The sequence below is a fragment of the Erythrolamprus reginae genome, chromosome 2, assembly GCF_031021105.1.
Source record: "Erythrolamprus reginae isolate rEryReg1 chromosome 2, rEryReg1.hap1, whole genome shotgun sequence".
Lineage (NCBI taxonomy): Eukaryota > Metazoa > Chordata > Lepidosauria > Squamata > Dipsadidae > Erythrolamprus > Erythrolamprus reginae.
In genome coordinates, this window is record NC_091951.1 from 247,247,965 (window position 1) to 247,266,353 (window position 18,389).

An 18,389-nucleotide genomic window follows, 5' to 3' on the forward strand; every position below is an offset into this window, starting at 1 on the left:
TGGTAATAAAAACTTTGGTAGCCCTTCACTGGATGTTAATATGAAACTAATGTTTCCTCATTATTCACAAGCCTCATTGTCTGCATCATTTCTGGCAGGCCTATCCTTGAATTCAGGCAACCAATAATTTGGTAGAACCAAGATTAATTCTATGTCTCATTCAACTAAAACTCTCTTGTGTCATGGCAATTCTGCAAATGTTCGTTTTTGGATACAGATATGGCATCTAATGGACTCCGGAAGATTTCCTGGGAAGAAAATCAAGTAGAAGGGTTGTATAAAAATAATTGTCAATTTTGCTGCATGTATGTTCTCATTTTATAAATGTGTACATAGATTTCCTCTTTTTTTCCCCCTAATAGACCCTTCAAATGGGCATCAAGCACTTTTCCGGGCTATTTGTGATGTTGTGTGTTGGATTTGGTCTGTCTATTCTCACTACCATTGGAGAGCATATCATATACAGGCTAATGATACCACGCATTAAAAAGAAATCCAAGATGACATATTGGCTCCATACAAGTCAGGTACATATGCCTAAGGAAGTCTCTCAAAGGGAATGATCAGTTTGTGCATTGTCTGGAACCGAAGTCCTGCTGAAAGTATTGGATTCAATACATGGCATTGCCATGCTTCTTCTTGAGATCTTATCACATCCCAACTGTGATTAAGAAATCTGGGTTAACTGTTTTCTTTCTTTCTTTCTTTCTTTCTTTCTTTTCTTTTCTTTCTTTCTTCCTTTCTTCCTCCCTCCCTCCTCCCTTCCTTTCTTCCTTTCTTTCTCCTTTCTACTTTCTAAAGGCATCTTTCCATCTGACTATAGAAAAAATAATAATAATAATACTATTTAAAAATTATCCTACTTTGTTGAGAAAAATACATAATGTCGTTCTAGGAAAAGTGAATCAGCTATCATACAATTTGCAGACAAAGGAACTTTCTCAAGAAATTTGGAGCTCCTTGATTGTTAACAGAGTTGCACACATTAATGAAGAAAAATCATACATCTTTAGTTTTGATTTTCCTAATATGTTTTATGATTGCTTGCAGTATCTAGCAATTACAGATATCACTATATTTTCTGGATTTCAACCACAATGTCTCAAAAGCTGCTTGCCCCCTGTATTATACCCATTTTATTACAGTAATATAATTCTATTTCTCCAACATGAACAGAAGGAACAAAACTTTTATCTGCTTTCATGTTATAAATAATATGCATTAAAAGGAAAAGGGCACTAACTCGTGAATATTACCATAAATTTATGCATTCAGTATAGAACTTCACATTAGCATTTTCTTTTCCAAAGTAAATTTTATTTTTCCTCCACATCATAACATACAAAGAACAATATACCTTCTATTTTGTTACAATAAAATAGAAACATAGAAGTCTGACTGCAGAGAAAGACCTCATGGTCCATCTAGTCTGCCCTTATACTATTTTCTGCATTTTATCTTACGATGGATATATGTTTATCCCAGGCATGTTTAAATTCAGTTACTGTGGATTTATCTACAACGTCTGCTGGAAGTTTGTTCCAAGGATCTACTACTCTTTCAGTAAAATAATATTTTCTCATGTTGCTTTTGATCTTTCCCCCAAATAACCTCAGATTGTGTCCCCTTGTTCTTGTGTTCACTTTCCTATTAAAAACACTTCCCTCCTGGACCTTATTTAACCCTTTAATATATTTAAATGTTTCAATCATGTCCCCCCTTTTCCTTCTGTCCTCCAGACTGTACAGATTGAGTTCATTAAGTCTTTCCTGATACGTTTTATGCTTAAGACCTTCCACCATTCTTGTAGCCCATCTTTGGACCCGTTCAATTTTGTCCTGCTTGTTATACCTCTAGCTATGCAGCCAAGCATCCTACTTGCTTTCCCTACCGCCTGACTGCACTGTTCACTCACTTTGAGACTGTCAGAAATCACTACCCCTAAATCCTTTTCTTTTGAAGTATTTGCCAACACAGAACTGCCAATACAATACTCAGATTGAGGATTCCTTTTCCCTTATTTTGGATTAGTAAATCTTATACAGTGGTACCTTGTCTTACGAACTTAATTCATTCCGTGATGAGGTTTTTAAGAAGAAAAGTTTGTAAGATGAAACAATGTTTTCTATAGGAATCAATGTAAAAATGAATAATGAGTTCAAGCCCATTAGGAAAATCCAAAACATTAAGGCCTTTTTTTTTTTTTAAAGCGGCGGGCGGACGAAGCTGAGGTGAACGGAGTGGGGGGAGGGACAGTGAGAGGTGGCAAAAGGTGGCATTCCCAATGAAGCAAGGCAAAAGGAGCATCTCTTGAGCTCCATGAGTCTTTGCCTCCTATTTCTGTCCCCACCCCCAGGTCGTTCACTCGTTCCCTGGCATACAGGGCTGGGAAGGAGATAGCTCTTCCTCGGCTGTGTCTTCTGGAGCGCCATAAGGCAGCACTGGCACAGCTTGGGGAAGGAAGGAAGGAAGGAAGGGGCTTTAGGAGGGGGTGGAGGGGTTGGTTACGGGATTCTTTCCTCCTCTTCCTTCTCCTCCTCCCCTTCTGCTTTTCCTTTCCTTCTCCTCTTCCTCCCCCTCCTCCTTTCTTTCTCTTCCTCCCTCACTGGCATCCAAATGACCCCCCCCATCCCCCTGGACCTGTCCTTTCTGCTGCCGGAATACCCTCTTTGCTTGCCTTAAATCCTGCTATTATAGTGCCTCCGAAGCCAAGGGAAGGGGAAAAAAGAGACTTGGTCATGCAGTTTGGAAGGGGGGAGTTTGTCGCTGGGATTCAAAGCAGCGCCGGCAAAAATGAAGGGAATCCCAGCAAGGGGAGCCTCAGGGAAATCCCAACAATGCAATAACAGGCACTTCGGCTGGCAACGGAGGTGGGGATTCCCAGCGAGGGGAGGCTCAGGGAAATCCCAGTGCTTCGGGGCATCCCAGCGGGTTCATAAGGTGAAAATAGTTCGGAAGAAGAGGCAAAAAAATCTTAAACACTGGGTTCGTATCACAAAAAGTTCATATGAAGAGGGGTTCGTAAGACTAGGTATCACTGTATAATCAAATTATACATTCTTAAATCCCATATATTTAATTTCAGTTATCATCACACACCCCTTATTCCATTGTTTCTAATTTCATCTTCCAGATAAATCTCCATTAATCTCTAATTAAGTCCATCATTAATATTCCTTAAACTATTGATAAAATCGATGTCTTTCACATCTTATAATCTTAATATCAAAGCCGTAGTGCCTTCTTCCCTCTTAGTACAAATCCCAAAACGGACTAAAAGCCCTTATACCTAATTTTATCAGTGTAAAAATTGTACACTTATACTTTATCTGTTTAAAAAACAAACAAATACAAACATTTAAATTCATTACTTATTATTATGCCATTATTATATTTCATCAAACCCCTCTTGATAAATTAAAACTAGGCAATAAAAACAAATACTTTTGATTTTCAAATCTGTAAACCCCATTTAACAAACTAAACCGAATTGAATAAACCTTGGAAATCTTAATTAAACCTACTTAAGTCACCTTAAGATATAAGTTCATATAGCCATGATGGTGAACCTATAGCATGTGTGCCACAGGTGGCATGCAGGGCTCTCTCTGCAGGTACACGAGCCATTGACCAGCTTAGCTCCACTGTACATGTACACAGGCCTCCTGCCAGCCAGCTGATTTTCAAATCTAATACATGAATGCTTTCTCCTCACTTTCTGTGGCCCATGCCTTCCCAGATCTGTGAAGATTACCCCCCCCCCCCAAGCACTGTTTGGACACACAAGGCTTTTTCCCCCTCCCAGTTCTGTTTGGGGAAAGGAGGTTTTCCCCTTCTCCCACGACTGTTTTGGGATGTGAGGCCAAAACAGGGAGGTTCTGAGTTCATGTTCAGGGGCGGGACATGTGAGAGGGGCATTGCATTATGGGTGTGGTCACTCACACATGTGCGCCAGTGCATGCGTGTACACTTTAAGCCCCTGGGGGAGAAAAAGGTTCGCCATCACTGCCCTATAACTTATGTTTACCATGAGGATCAATATCTATATGGTAAATTTCCTGTTCCATGCACAGCATGAGCTATATATACAACATAGAGACATCACATAAATCTTGCGGGTTGGTTTGTCCTGCAGAATTGTCCATTGAATTTTTCTTAACCTTTAACTACAAGTTGTCCCTCAATCCACAATCTACTCAAGAAACACAAAAACCATCCCTCCTTGCTTTATCCTTTTTAGCTTTTTAACCATTTTGTTTTCTGTGTACTTTTTAATATTTATTGGGGGGGAAAAAGAAGAATCACATACATTTCTGCCATCAAAATGTTCTTCTGGGTTGACGCCTCTCTTTCCCCTATTCTTTAAGATACGGAGGAAAAGATACTTGCACTTGCAATGTGATTGTTTCCTAAGAATAGAATAGAATAGAATGGAATGGAATAGAATAGAATAGAATAGAATAGAATAGAATAGAATAGTTCTTTATTGACCAAGTGTGGTGGAACACACAAGGAATTTGTCTTTGGTGCATATGCTCTCAGTGTAGAAAAGATACATTTGTGAAGAACCATAAGGTACAACACTTAATGATTGTCATAATAGGGTACAAATAAGCAATCAGGAAACAACAACGACAACAACAATAAAGAAAACTTCTCTGTATCAGCCATGAAAGGCCATTCTTATCCAGATGTCCAAAGGCCAATCCAGATGTCTGGGAATTTGCAGCCTTACAGCCTTTCCCCTAGTTTTCTATGTTGTGTGTAGGTACTGTGTAGGCACCATATAGTTAACATTGCGATGATCATACATTTCCAATTTTTGATCTAAAACACAGAATTGGTATATTTAGTCAGTCTATTGGCCCATTTTGCCTCCAGTTAGTTACCTTGCCTGGCTGTAGGGCTGAATCTGCTTCTGCCTCCCCGAGTTCTGTCCTAGGAAACTTCTGGATTGAATCTGCATGCAACCATATAATCTGTAGTCCTTCATTAAAGTGCAGTATTAGTAAATATGAGGAGCTAAAACTCTGGACTTGTCAAAAAGATACAACATCCAGTAACAATGATAAATTAAACCAACAGTTTTATTTCCATACTGCATTCCCTCCAGAGTCCCTGTTTTATATTCAATCTACCTAAAATGCAAGGACAATTTCCCTTCTGATTAATTTATTTTGGGTTTTTTCCTCTAGCGGCTGCACTGTGCTCTAAACAACTCATTTATGGAAGACAAGCACCAGCTTAAAACCAAGCCAGTTGAAAAGAAGTAAGAAAAATGACTTTTTAATCTCTTGTTTGCTGATACATCTGTAGATAAAGATTCCCCAGGCATTGTTTTGTTTTGTTTTAAAGAACAAGAATTGTATAATATAGTCACATGTTGTATAATGCAGTCGAGAAGTTGTAGAAAAGTGAAAAGTTTTATTTATTTGGGAGTCAAGAGAATCACATATCAGATAGATCCACTTCACTTGTATTGCATATGACAGTGAAATATTGTAGGAAAGTACAAAATTTTATCTATTTGGGGTCAAGAGAATCATATATCAGAAAGATCCACTTCATCTATACTGAAAGAATGACTTTAACTATATATTATTTCCTTGAATTAATATTTCTTCTCCCATTAACCGATTCAGTATTGTCTAACACAGGGGTGGGCAATTAATTTTGCCATGGGGCCGCACGAGAAATTGGGATGGTTTTAGAGGGCCGGATTAATATAATTAACTCAGTTCTATATTACATTATATTATATTATATTATATTATATTATATTATATTATATTATATTATAGTATATTATAGTATATTATATTATAGTATATTATAGTATATTATAGTATATTATAGTATATTATATTTATTGTATTGTATTATATTTTTATATAATTATATATTATAATTATATTATAATTATAAATTAATTGCCCACCCCTTCCTTCCTTCCTTCCTTCCTTCCTTCCTTGTTCCCTCCATTTCTCCTTCCTTCCTTCCTTCCTTCCTTCCTTCCTTCCTTCTCCAGATGGAGAGAAGTTTCTGTCTTCTGCCTTTTATTTTTGCTTTTGGGCAGTTCTTTACTTCTCTTTCAAAATATTCCTTTCAGGTGCCTCTCTTCAACTGACCTACATTGTCAGTTGAGAAAACATAGTGGAGGCTTTGCCTGAAAGTAGCTTTGGATTCCTTTGGACTCCGGAACCGCCTGCTACCGCACGAATCCCAGCGACCGATAAGGTCCCACAGAGTTGGCCTTCTCCGGGTCCCGTTAACTAAACAATGTCATTTGGCGGGCCCCAGGGGAAGAGCCTTCTCTGTGGCGGCCCCGGCCTTCTGGAACCAACTCCCCCCGGAGATTAGAACTGCCCTCACCCTCCCTGTCTTTCGTAAACTACTCAAGACTCATTTATACTGCCAGGCATGGGAGAGTTGAGATAGCTCTTCCCCCTAGGCCATTACAAGTTATGCATAGTATGTTTGTGTGTATGTTTGGTTTTATAATAGGGGTTTTTAGTTGTTTTTTATTATTGGATTGTACATGTTTATTATTGTCTATTATTGTTGTTAGCCGCCCCAAGTCTATGGAGAGGGGCGGCATACAAATCCAATAAATTATTAAATTATTAATTATTATTATTTTCTTCCTCCTCTTTCCCCTTTTCCCCCTGAGAGGTGGGGTGGGGGATTTGATTTAAATTTCTTGGAAAGGCCAATGAACAATTAAAAAATGAGCATTTATTGGACTGTTGCCAAAGGGCATGGAAAGAGAATTTGTCCTTCCTTCCTTCCTCCCTCCATTTCTACTTCCTTCCTTCCTTCATTTCTCCTTCCTTCCTTCCTTCCAACCTCCACGGGCCGGTCACAGACAGCGGGCGGGCCGCATCTGGCCCCCGGGCTATACTTTGCCCAGGTCTGGTCTAACACAATGTTTCTCTATCTTGGTATCTTTAAGATATGTAGACTTCAACTCCCTGAGGTCTCTAATCTATATGGCTGATTGGGGAATTCTGTGGGTTGAAATTTGCATATCTTAAAAGTTGCCAGGATTGGGGGGGGGGAACCTGATCTAATATATTGTATTCAGGCACAAACTTTGAAGCCATAATCTTTTAGGAATAATATGATACGGGTTGCAGGGTGTTCAGGGGACTATGACAGATAGATGAAGACACCATTCTCTGACTGATAATTCCATTTCCCTTTGAACTTTTTCTTAGTACCCAGAGGTTATGTTATGTTGAGATCTGATCTGATGTCACACCATTGTTTTTATAAATAGCTAAAGGTGACAAACACACCCCTTTCTCTTATTTCTCCAAAACAATCCTGTGAGGTGGATTGGTAGAGAGAGAGCGACTGGCCTAAAGATACTTTCATACTTAAGGCAGTACTAGAAGTCACAGTCCTGTCACAGCTTTCTAACCTGGTGCCTTCACCGCTAGACTTTGCCTCTTCAAAGCCAGTTTACTGATGTTCTTATATATCATAGTGTCATTGTGTTGCTTACTCCATCATGGATTTTTTTTCTCTGAAGCCAGTTCGCAAGCTAACTGTGTAACGCTGCATCAGCTTTGACAGATGTGCTTTTAGCTTTCTGATATTATTTGTGACACAAATAATAATACCCATGCCTGCCTGTATTTTTCCAGACATCCTTCTTTGTTGGTTTTTCTCATGTCCCTTGTAATAAATCTAGTCTGGTCATAAAGCAATTTTTAGAAATCTGACAGAACTAAATCCCTGGGTGAGTGTGACTCTCCAAATAGTTTTTGATTTAAGAAAAAATTAATTTGAAATGTTGGAACCAGGAACCTTGGAGAAAGAAGGGTTGAGCACCAGCATGGAAACATGTCTAACATGTTGTATTTCTATGATAGATGCATATTCAATCTACTTGCGGTCAAGGTGCACAGATACAGAAATAGCAAATCATTGCAGTTAAACAGTGTAAAAAATGGCTTTCTGCTCCTCAATAACTCTGATCGACGCTCTAAAGTAATTGTACGAAAGACAGAAATGAGGAATGCTGAAACAAAATTGTTGCCCCTGAGATAGAAAACCATTATACCATCTTCAATCAGTACTGAAACTGTTTTCCCCCGATACTATACATGTAGAGATGCACTGCTTTTAAAAAAATTTAAAATAAAAAGACAAAATTCCCTCCATAGGGGAAAAAAATAACATCAGATGCAGCAATTAAAAATACTTGAAATCTGCTTCATCCTAGTCCAGCCACAAAACTACAAGTTGGGGGACTTGTGGTTTTCCATAGATTTCCAGAGATTGTGTGCAATTTCCAGATAACCTATTCAGCTGCTGTAGCTTGGAGATGCAGTTCTTGCCTCACAACCAGGAGGTTGTGTGTTCTATCCTAAGTAGAGACAGGTAGGGTCTCCTGCTTGGGCAGGGAGTTGGACTAGATGACCTGCAAGGTCCCTTCCAACAATGCTAATATGTTATTATGATGAAGTTGTATCTCAGTGACCTCTGGAAGACCAATTTCCTTCAAGGCTTGTTCCAGCCGAGTGCTTCTATCATTCTTCTTGCCTATCCTTGAGGCCAAATTCTCTGCAATTTACTCATTTGCACCAGTCACTAGAAAGACAAAGAGCAAGAATACAGGACCTTAGCCTCCACAAATCCTAGGAGTCTTCATGGAAGCTTTCGGGGAGTATTTTGGAAAGCAAGATATTGGACTAAGTGGAGTTTTTTGTCCAATCAGGAGTATTATTCATAAAACAGCAATAGGTTTGTTATTGCTTTGTTGTTTGGCCAGCCTAAAAACGTGTTGGACTCAATTTGTGACCCGGGGCTGGATCCAACTTGATTAGGCCCAAGCCATTGTTTTGAGCTTATTTATTTATTTGTTTGTTTGTTTGTTTGTTTGTTTGTTTGTTTGTCTGTCTGTCTGTCTGTCTGTCTGTCTGTCTGTCTGTCTATTTATTTATTTATTTATTTATTTATTTATTTATTTTGTCCAATACAAAATGAGGGTTTTAGTGGGTATATATCTATATATACATAATAAAATACATGATTAAGGTTATAGAGGAGATACTCATAGTAAAATATATCTAAGAAAGAATAGAAAAGAAGATATAGTAATAGAACATATCAATGAAAGACTAGAAAAAGAAATATAGGAATAGAAGAAAGGTATAGGTGATATAGGAGAGCAATAGGACAGGGGACGGAAGGCACTCTAGTGCACTTGTACTCACCCCTTACTGACCTCTTAGGAATCTGGATAGGTCAACCGTAGATAATCTAAGGGTAAAGTGTTGGGGGTTTGGGGATGACACTATGGAGTCCGGTAATGAGTTCCACGCTTCGACAACTCGGTTACTGAAGTCATATTTTTTACAGTCAAGTTTGGAGCGGTTAATATTAAGTTTAAATCTGTTGTGTGCTCTTGTGTTGTTGTGGTTGATGCTGAAGTAGTCGCCGACAGGCAGGACGTTGCAGCATATGATCTTGTGGGCAATACTTAGATCTTGTTTAAGGCATCTTAGTTCTAAACTTTCTAGGCCCAGGATTGAAAGTCTAGTCTCGTAGGGTATTCTATTTCGAGTGGAGGAGTGAAGGGCTCTTCTGGTGAAGTATCTTTGGCCTGCCACAAGTAGAATAGGGGGAATGGGAGAGGGTGGTTGCATTAGAGGGATATATACTAGCCACAACAAATTCTTTCCAGGAGGTCATCCTTTGTTCAGCACCAGCCATAAGTACAGAGGAGAATCATGGACATTGAGAGAACCGGAGTGGTCCATGTGATGAACTTGTAGCTGTAGGGACAAGGGATGAACCTTAAACCTGGGTGGAGAATTGTAGGAAAAGTTAGTATTGGGATGAGTATAGTTCATAACCAACATGACTCTGTCAATAACTTGGAATTTTCAAGAAGGCCAAGGTTTGGACTCTGATTTAATTCTCAGGTGTTATTTGGAATGCTGACATAGAGAATCTCACAAGCAATTCAAAACTATGATAGAATAAAGAAACATAGATAGAGGGGAAACTGGAAAGATACGCTTCAAAAGTCACAGGGTTCATAATTAAATGTTTCTAGTTTGCCTCACTATGTATGTACATGTATATATATATGATGAGTTCCTAATTCCTTGTGTGAACATCCCCCTGCAGGTCCAGTCCCAGGAACACTGGTCAAGTTTCAGTCTGGAACACTGCTAGCCCTGGCAACTGCCACAGAAGGAAATACATCTGCAGCATTGAAAAACCGAGTGAAGTAATGCTCAAACAACTGCAGCATGATACAGCTTTCCCCCCTTTGAAAAGAGACTCTCCAGGGACTACCAATGGGAAAGCAGATGCTCTGAATGCTGCTAGGACCTCAGTGATCCAGGAACTCTCAGAACTGGAGAAGCAGATCGAAGTGATCAAGCAGGAGCTGCAGTTAGCAGTGAGCAGAAAACTGGAGCTGGAGGAATTTCAGAGGACAAATAGAACCGTGGAGCTTTGAGAGGGTTCACCCTCGTTCCATCTCGGACTGTAATATTTTGAATTACACTCTCACCTTTGGGCTTTGTTTTTGTGTAATGCTAAGAAGTGGCACCACAGTCAGCAAGCAATTGGTCTACAGTAGCTCCTGCCTTCCTGCAAAAGTGACATTACCAAAAAAAATGGCCAAATTCTGGTTACCGGAATACTTCAAAGTACCAACAGGTCCTTCTCTGTGGGAAGTTTTAGCCTAGTAGAAAGGGTTGATCTCAGGCTACAGGAATTTGAAGCCTCCAGACCACACAGTACCTATTTTCTTTCTCACTAGATTTAAATGAATTTTTCCACTTTTTAGGGGTTTTTCTCCCTCTGTATTAATTTAAGAGAGAGAGAGAGAGCAAGAGCCTTTCAAGGATTATTCAGAATTGTTCTCTGCATGGATTTTGCTGTTCAAATTTTTAAACCTATATATAGTTGTGTCTCAAACTATGAGCTCCAAGTGTCCTGGCCTTCTCTACAATTGGCACAAGAGGAGTACAGATACTCCCTACAAAATCAGATGCAATGATTAAACACATTAATAAGCTGTTTTATTCAGAGCATAAGACACACCTTACTTTTTTGGGAGGAAAATAGGGGGGAAGTCTACCTACTCATCTGGCTAGCATCCTTAGTCTGTTCAGCTTTAGCACATTCTTTTACCCCCTGGTTAGGGCTGAAATAAACTTTTTCAGGGCAGGAAAAATTGCTTCTGAGGGAGTAGGAATAAAAATAAATGCTGCAAGCCAGGAAGATCCTTAGCGCCACATTATACCTGAAAAAGCCTTTTTTTCAGAGGGAATAGAAATGAAAACAAGCCTGCAAAGACTTAGGACTGGAAAAAAAACCTTCTTCAGAGGGAGTCGGAAGCTGGGAAGATCATTGCACCTAGTTAGGGCTGGGGGGGGAAAGCTTCAAAACAGCTACATTCTAAGTAAGACGCACCCAAATTTTCAGCCTGTTTTAGGGAGGACAACGGTGTATCATATACTCTGAAAAATACAGTATTCTTAACTAACCATTATCGAAAAATGATACCATGCTTGGAAGGAAATCCTCTGGATAGCTTTCAAAAATTGAGGATTGAAGTAGGAACATATGGAATTCTGTCCCTTCCGAAGACAAACAAGGAAAAATGTATTCTGAATATTCATCCACATTAAAAGCAAAAGTAGACTGGTTTTGGTTCAGGTTTTTGCTGTTCCAAGGCATTATGTAATCACATACCAAGTATCTTTTATATGGGGATGTATTCACAATATGGTTTCCTGTCTCCAAGTTTACTGGTACAGCCCAGCACTCTGACCATACTATTTTTTGATAATATGTGCAGATTGCTTCTCACTGACAGGTACCATCTTATATTCCTTGCTATTTCTGTTTCAGAATTGCCAAAGTAAGGTCCATCCAACTTTCTCTACTACATAAAATAATTCTCCAGCCACCCTCGGCAGATGTTGTAGATACTCTTAATTTAGTTCAAAGGTATTATTTTTAGATTCGTTCATTTTAAGTTCCAGAGAAGGGCTGGATTTTTTTAGTGGCTCACTTAAAACAAAAAAATAAGCAAGACTTCAATTGCAAAGCATTTTGCTTGAATGTGTTGAGTGCTTATAGAAAATTTTATATTTGGCAAAGCATTCAAAATGTTTTTCTGTCTCCTCACATTTTACAACATTGTCCCGTAGTCACATAATTGCCAGTTCTGTGCTCTACAACTAGCTTGCAACAAGCAGAGTGAATAGAGATCATGGAAGTACAAGTCACATCTTTTGCTTAATGACTAAAGCAAATGTGCAGTCATATATCTGTCACAATCATGTGATTTACTGCCTAGTAACCCCAGCTTTGCAAATCATCTTGTTAAGAATGAAAAAGTATAAAAGCAAATGTTAACCATGAAAAATTCAAACAGCAAAATTTAAAAAAAAATGTGAAAAGGGAAGGTAAGTTTGAAAAAGAAAGGAGTTTTGCTTTTCACACTTATTTCTTTCTTGTTCTTTACTGCAACTGCAACAGAGTTGCTCATTTCAATTTTGGTCACCAAGCAAGAACTGATTATATATTCTTTGGACAAAATTGTACCATTTTGCCAGTTTTTTCAGACTAGACCCTTTTGTAAGTCTTTGCTTCCACAAAACAATCCACCTGTTGCCCTTGAAAGGATAGATGGCCTGAGCTCATTTTTTAAAATGTCAAAGGGGAAATATTCTTTAAAGTGTTTTTTCTATTACCAGAGTCTTATTTATAGATATATAGATATATATAAATATTCCATGTCATGCTCTGAGAACCTATCATTTTAGGCTGGTGGTGGTGAAACTCTGGTCCCTCATGAGTCCAAAACTAACTCTAGTGGCTAAATGTTTTTTGAAGCACGGTGGTATCCTTCAGTGAATGTATTGTAAGTTGCCAGTGATGATGGCTTGCTCTCCAGTTGTTAAATGTGTATACTTCATGCGGGTGCTATACAAGCAGTGGGTGCAACAATATATGGTGTACAACCAATTGACATTATCCTGTCTCCCATTCCCCTAAACCACCCTGCCTACACATACACACACACACACACACATACACAATCATTGTCAGTATGGTCCAATTTACAAGCTACTCTAAATGACACCCTCATCTCAAAAGATGATTTCATATTATTCATTTCTTTTCCTTCTGTCAACAACACTGGGGCCTCATACGTAGTTATACAGTGATACCTTGTCTTACAAACTTAATTGGTTCCAGGACAAGGTTCTTAAGGTGAAAGGTTTGTAAGACGAAACAATGTTTTCCATAGGAATCAATGGAAAAGCGATTAATGCGTGCAAGCCCAAAATTAACCCCTTTTGCCAGCCGAAGAGCCCTTTTTTGCGCTGCTGAGATTCCCCTGAGGCTCCCCTCCATGGGAAACCCCACCTCTAGACTTCCATTGCCAGCGAAGCGCCTGTTTTTGCGCTGCTGGGATTCCCCTGCTGGGATTCCCCCGCAGCATCACAAAAATATGGAAGTCCAGAGGTGGGGTTTCCCATAGAGGGGAGCCTCAGGGGAATTCCCAGCAGCACAAAAACAGGTGCTTCGCTGGCAACTGAAGTCCGGAGGCAGGGCATCTCAGTGGCGGCGGTGGGTTTGTAAGGTGAAAATAGTTTGTAAAAAGAGGCAAAAAAATCTTAAACCCTGGGTTTGTATCTCGAAAAGTTTGTATGACGAGGCGTTTGTAAGATGAAGTATCACTGTATATCGAGCTGTACAGAGTGGGCTGCTGACAAGGAATATAACTATGAAATCCAACCTAAATCAGACCCAAAGTATGTACTACATTATGTTGATTGGCACAGGAGTATCGACAGAAGAGGCAAGACAAATCAAAATAATGTATATACTAGGGCCTTGTATAATTTGACCGGTTCACTTTCAAGTTTTTCTGCCAATCAAGGATTGAGAAAACATAGCCTGTAGACATTCCACATAGCTTTTGCATCCAAGATAATTCCTATGTGATAATATGAACACAGACCCATAATGGGGATTTGTCCCTAAAAATTGCCAACAGTTTTTGTGTAGCAAACACAGTACAGTAATCCACCCACAAAATGCTAATTGTCTAGATGCCTAATGCCTGACTAATGTCTCTCTACTCACTAGGTCACCAGTGATTTTACCCAATTAAGAACCCCTCTCTTTCCTTAAGTATTTCATTGGCATCTTCAAATATCTAAGAGAAAGACAGCACTACATCTTATACCTTCAGTGTCAATGAGTGAAGTCTTTCCTTGACTTTTGTTAAGTTGCCCTGGCCATCACCTTTTCTGAATGAAAATTCTGGTTGGGGAATGTGCTGGGGGGAGGGGGTTGATTTTATTTTGATTTTAAATAAATTTTCATACTACTTGTTCAGGCTTGTTGATTTGCTTTACAGTTTGGATCTAGCTAACAAGCTGGTTGGATGATAAAATGCAAATTTACTCTGTGGAGACAAGTTATCTTTCATTTGCCCAATTTGAAGACTGTTTTCCATGAATATTTATCTGCAAATATGGGGGATGGAGAGAATCAACTCTCATTCAGAGACAGAAACTGATAAAAACAAATACTGTATTTTTCAGAGTAGAAGACACACCTTAGTTTTGGAGGAGTTAAATCAAGGAGGGTGATTCTACCTACCATCTATTCATCTGGCTAGCCCTTAGCCTGGTCAGCTTCAGCATATTTGTTTGCTCGCTGATTTTGAGGTTGGGGCTGGTGGGGAGTCAGCTTCAGCACATTTGTTCACCCTGGTTTTGAGGTTGGGGCACCGCTGATCATCAGAGGGAACAGCAATTAAAAAAGCAGGCAGAGCACAGAAGATCTTGCATTGGGGCTAAAAAAACAACCTCAAAAGCACAGCTGGCAAAGTGCGGAAGGGGTAAGAAAAGGCAGCAGCTGTTCCAGGTAGCCATTTGGGGCACCGCGTGTGAAGCGTTTGGCGGCTGAAAAAGCAACGAGGAGCCCCAACACAAAAGCCATTGTCGGTGGCAATTTCTGCAGCCAAGACGACGTGTAGAGGGTGAAGGGTAGGGGCCGGCAGGTGGGCAGGGATACATTGAGAGTATAAGACGCACCCAAATTTTCAGCCTTTTTAAGGAGGTAAAAATGTGTATCTTCCATCTGAAAAATATGGTTGTCAAATCTTTTATGCTTAAAACACTAACCATAATTGGGATGGCTGCTTGCCTAGTGAATTTTTACCCTTCAAGGTGACTCACACCTAACCAGAGCTTTTTTGTTATCTTCATCCATTTTTATTCTTCTGTGTATGCTGTAACTCTCCTTTCTCCTTCCCCATCTTCATTTTTGCCAATTAATCCATGGATAAAATTGGCTTCATCACAGAATCAGCTTTCTATGTGATATAATGATTCAGGAGAACATGATTTTTCTTGCTTTTAATGACCCTGTAATCCCATTCATCAGGGTGGAGTCGGGACGATTGAATGGAGCTGAGCACTTACTGGCCATATGTGGCCATACTGGCCATATGTGGCCATACTGGCCATATTCCTGACGCCTATGTGGCGTTTACAGCAGACAATTACTCATTGTGCCCAGAGAAATATCTGCTACTACCTAGAAACAAACTCATAGCTTCCTGACTTTGAGAACACCCCACCTTTAGGCCTCCACACTGCTCCAGCACAATATATGAGATTCATCTTCATTTTAGACATTGTCTATCTACTGCAGGATGAAGGCCTCTTCTGTACGTTTCCAACCAATATGGCCGTGAGCTTTTTTGCCAATTGGCCCTGCAATGCTTGCTGATGTCATCGATCCATCTTGTTTGAAGGATATAAGATTACCATGCATTAAATCAATTGCTGATTCATGTTGGACAGTATCACCTCAAGCACTGTATAGCCAGAAAATAAAAACCCTTCAATATTGTCAGAAGCAAACACCTTTATTCAGAGATGATTCTTTATTGAAATGGTATCTTGCAGCTAGTACCCTAAGATGGTTTGTTGAAATTCAATAGCAAAATACCATGTTTCAATAGCTACTTTCTTATTATATATTTCATATAAGTACATCCTCAACCTGAAATCAGCGTATTTTGCCTAAATTTGGTGGAGAGAGAGTACCAATAGGAACAGGAATGAGAGTCAAATCATTCCCGTCCCCATCTTTAGCAATCCTGGGAAAAGGCCCCAAAGCACCACTAACTTCCTAGACCAAAGGTCTTCAAACTTGGCAACTATCGACTTCAACTCCCAGATTTCCTCAGTGAGTAATGCTGGCTGAGGAATTCTGGGAGTTGAAGTCCACAATTGCCAAGTTTGAAGTCCTTTGGTCTAGGAAGTTTTATTGGTAGGTGATTAAGAGAGGTAATGTAGTTGTTCATGCATTTCACTGAATTTATTAACTCATCCCAATCCCATCGGATAGCGTGAGCACCCCACATCAATGAAAAGAAAGCCAAGAACATAATAATAAATGAGTCAATTGAAATAATATCAATTCCCTCCCAATATTACAATGAGCAACTATAAACCCCAAAGAAAACTCAATAAATATGCCCACAATTTTAATCAGCAGGAATCCAAACTATGTTAAAATGAAAAATGGTTTAAACCTATTTCCTGGACTGCAGCAAGTGGAGGCTGTACTTTTCAGGAAAGGTGGGGGGGAGGAGTATTCCACAAAGTGAAGACTATATCGAAGAAGTTATGCTGCTTCACTCCTGCCTTGTGGTCCTCACAAGGCAAAGGAATTTTCAGAAGGCTCTCTCTCAATGACTAAACCAAATGGACAGATTCTGACATAACCTGGTGTACTCCGGAACAGGAATGGGTTGCCTCCCAAAGCCGGACATTTCTATTCCCATTTCCCACCATTTTCATTCAAAAAGTGCAAAAACATACTGGGCTCTCATCCTTCAGTTTAGCTCTTACGTAATAGCTGTTTAGCTACAGTATGTACATGGATAAACAAACATCAAAATCCCAAACTGTTCATATCTGAGATCAATTTACAGAATCAGTCTGTTCGCAAGAATAATGGGGAGGAAATAATCCCACAAAGCAAAAACGAGAGAACCATGGCAATTTATTAAAGACAATGCCCTTTGAAAAATGCCTATGAAAATCTCATTTTCATAGCAAGAGACAGTAGCAGCCAATAAAGCCTTGTTTGACAATTGTTTGACAATTCTCTAGCCAACCAAAAGGAGGTGACTTCCCTGAAACGGTGGCCTTTAAAACTTAGTTCTGGTCCAGAATTGCTTCCTTCGCCACACAGAAAACATTCAAAGCAAATCAGGATCATGCATTTAAGTGTGACCCAGTTCCCATTTATGCAGCAGACTGGCTGCAAGAAAGCAATGGCTGAATGCTGCCAACAGGTACCATTTGTGCTTACCCTTCGTATTAAAAATTCTCCATTGCGTCAAAAAAAAAAGGCTTTTTCTCAAAACGGCATCATTATCGAATCCAATCCAAAATTATAGATGAGACCAAGTATGTGTTTCTGAATTATCAGAACAGATTACATATGATGAAGAGGTGAAGGTCATCATTTTCTCAATGCCTCAACTTCCAAAATGTACTTTGTTGGCAATTTTCAGAAAACATGAGTTAAAAGTTCAGTTTGAAATAGAATGGGTACATTGCTGTCTTCTTTCTTCAGAAACAGGAATGCCTTCTGTAGACTGCACCACTCCACACGGACAGGCAGACATTAAACTGGGAAATGCGATGACTAGAAAGAAGAGTTTCCTGTTTTATCCCCAACAGAGAAACAATCAGCTTAAAAATCAGGAGAAAGCCACCTGAGCTATCCCAAGTGGATTTCCCAGTTTAAATGTTGCTGCCTGGTTTAGTTCCAAGCTGATGAATCAGGGACCAACCGACTATCGGGACCCCACAAAAAGTGTACTTAACAAGATAAGTAAGAACTGGCTTGGGAATTGGCAGTACTTTAAAAAAAAGTGAAGAAAGAAACAATAAGAACACATACACAAAATGAATAAACCAAGATGTTCCTTTACAAAGATGTCAAAATAGAGGGAAACCTTAACTGGCAATGAGCAGTATCCAGCCTGCTGAAAAATGGCAGGTATGGGAGTGGACAGTGGAGATCCTCTGGCTATACATATCTGGACATTATCAACCAATGTAGATGCGATGGAAGTCATTGGCTCCAAATGCAGCATTGCATTTTGGACATTTCCGCTGCCGAGTGTCATAGCGAGTCTTCACACATTCAAAACAGAAAACATGAAAGCATTTGGTGAGCACAGCATCCTTCCTCCGCATGTTGCAGCAGGGGCAGGTCAGGCGAGCCTTTGGGAAAGATAGGACAGAGTTTAGGAGAAGAGGTCAACAGACCATCCCTTTTAGTCTATGAGGGAGAAAATGTTT

At 39.6% G+C, this 18,389-nt stretch overlaps 2 protein-coding genes across 3 annotated transcripts in view; one reads left to right on the forward strand and one right to left on the reverse strand.

Moving 5' to 3' along the window:
- GRIN3A (glutamate ionotropic receptor NMDA type subunit 3A) overlaps nucleotides 1–10,757 on the forward strand; it is a 167,311-nt gene extending 156,554 nt beyond the window's left edge. The window contains exons 7-9 of the mRNA XM_070736237.1: nucleotides 363–527; nucleotides 5,196–5,269; nucleotides 10,144–10,757. Coding sequence (XP_070592338.1) covers nucleotides 363–527; nucleotides 5,196–5,269; nucleotides 10,144–10,480 — 576 coding nt within the window. The 3' untranslated portion in view covers nucleotides 10,481–10,757. The remainder of the gene's footprint in view (nucleotides 1–362; nucleotides 528–5,195; nucleotides 5,270–10,143) is intronic.
- A 6,302-nt stretch (nucleotides 10,758–17,059) lies between these two features.
- The window catches only part of RNF20 (ring finger protein 20), a 32,052-nt gene continuing 30,722 nt past the window's right edge, over nucleotides 17,060–18,389 (reverse strand). For both annotated transcript variants that reach the window (XM_070742406.1, XM_070742405.1), the window contains exon 20: nucleotides 17,060–18,311. In XM_070742406.1, coding sequence (XP_070598507.1) covers nucleotides 18,135–18,311 — 177 coding nt within the window. In that variant the 3' untranslated portion in view covers nucleotides 17,060–18,134. The remainder of the gene's footprint in view (nucleotides 18,312–18,389) is intronic.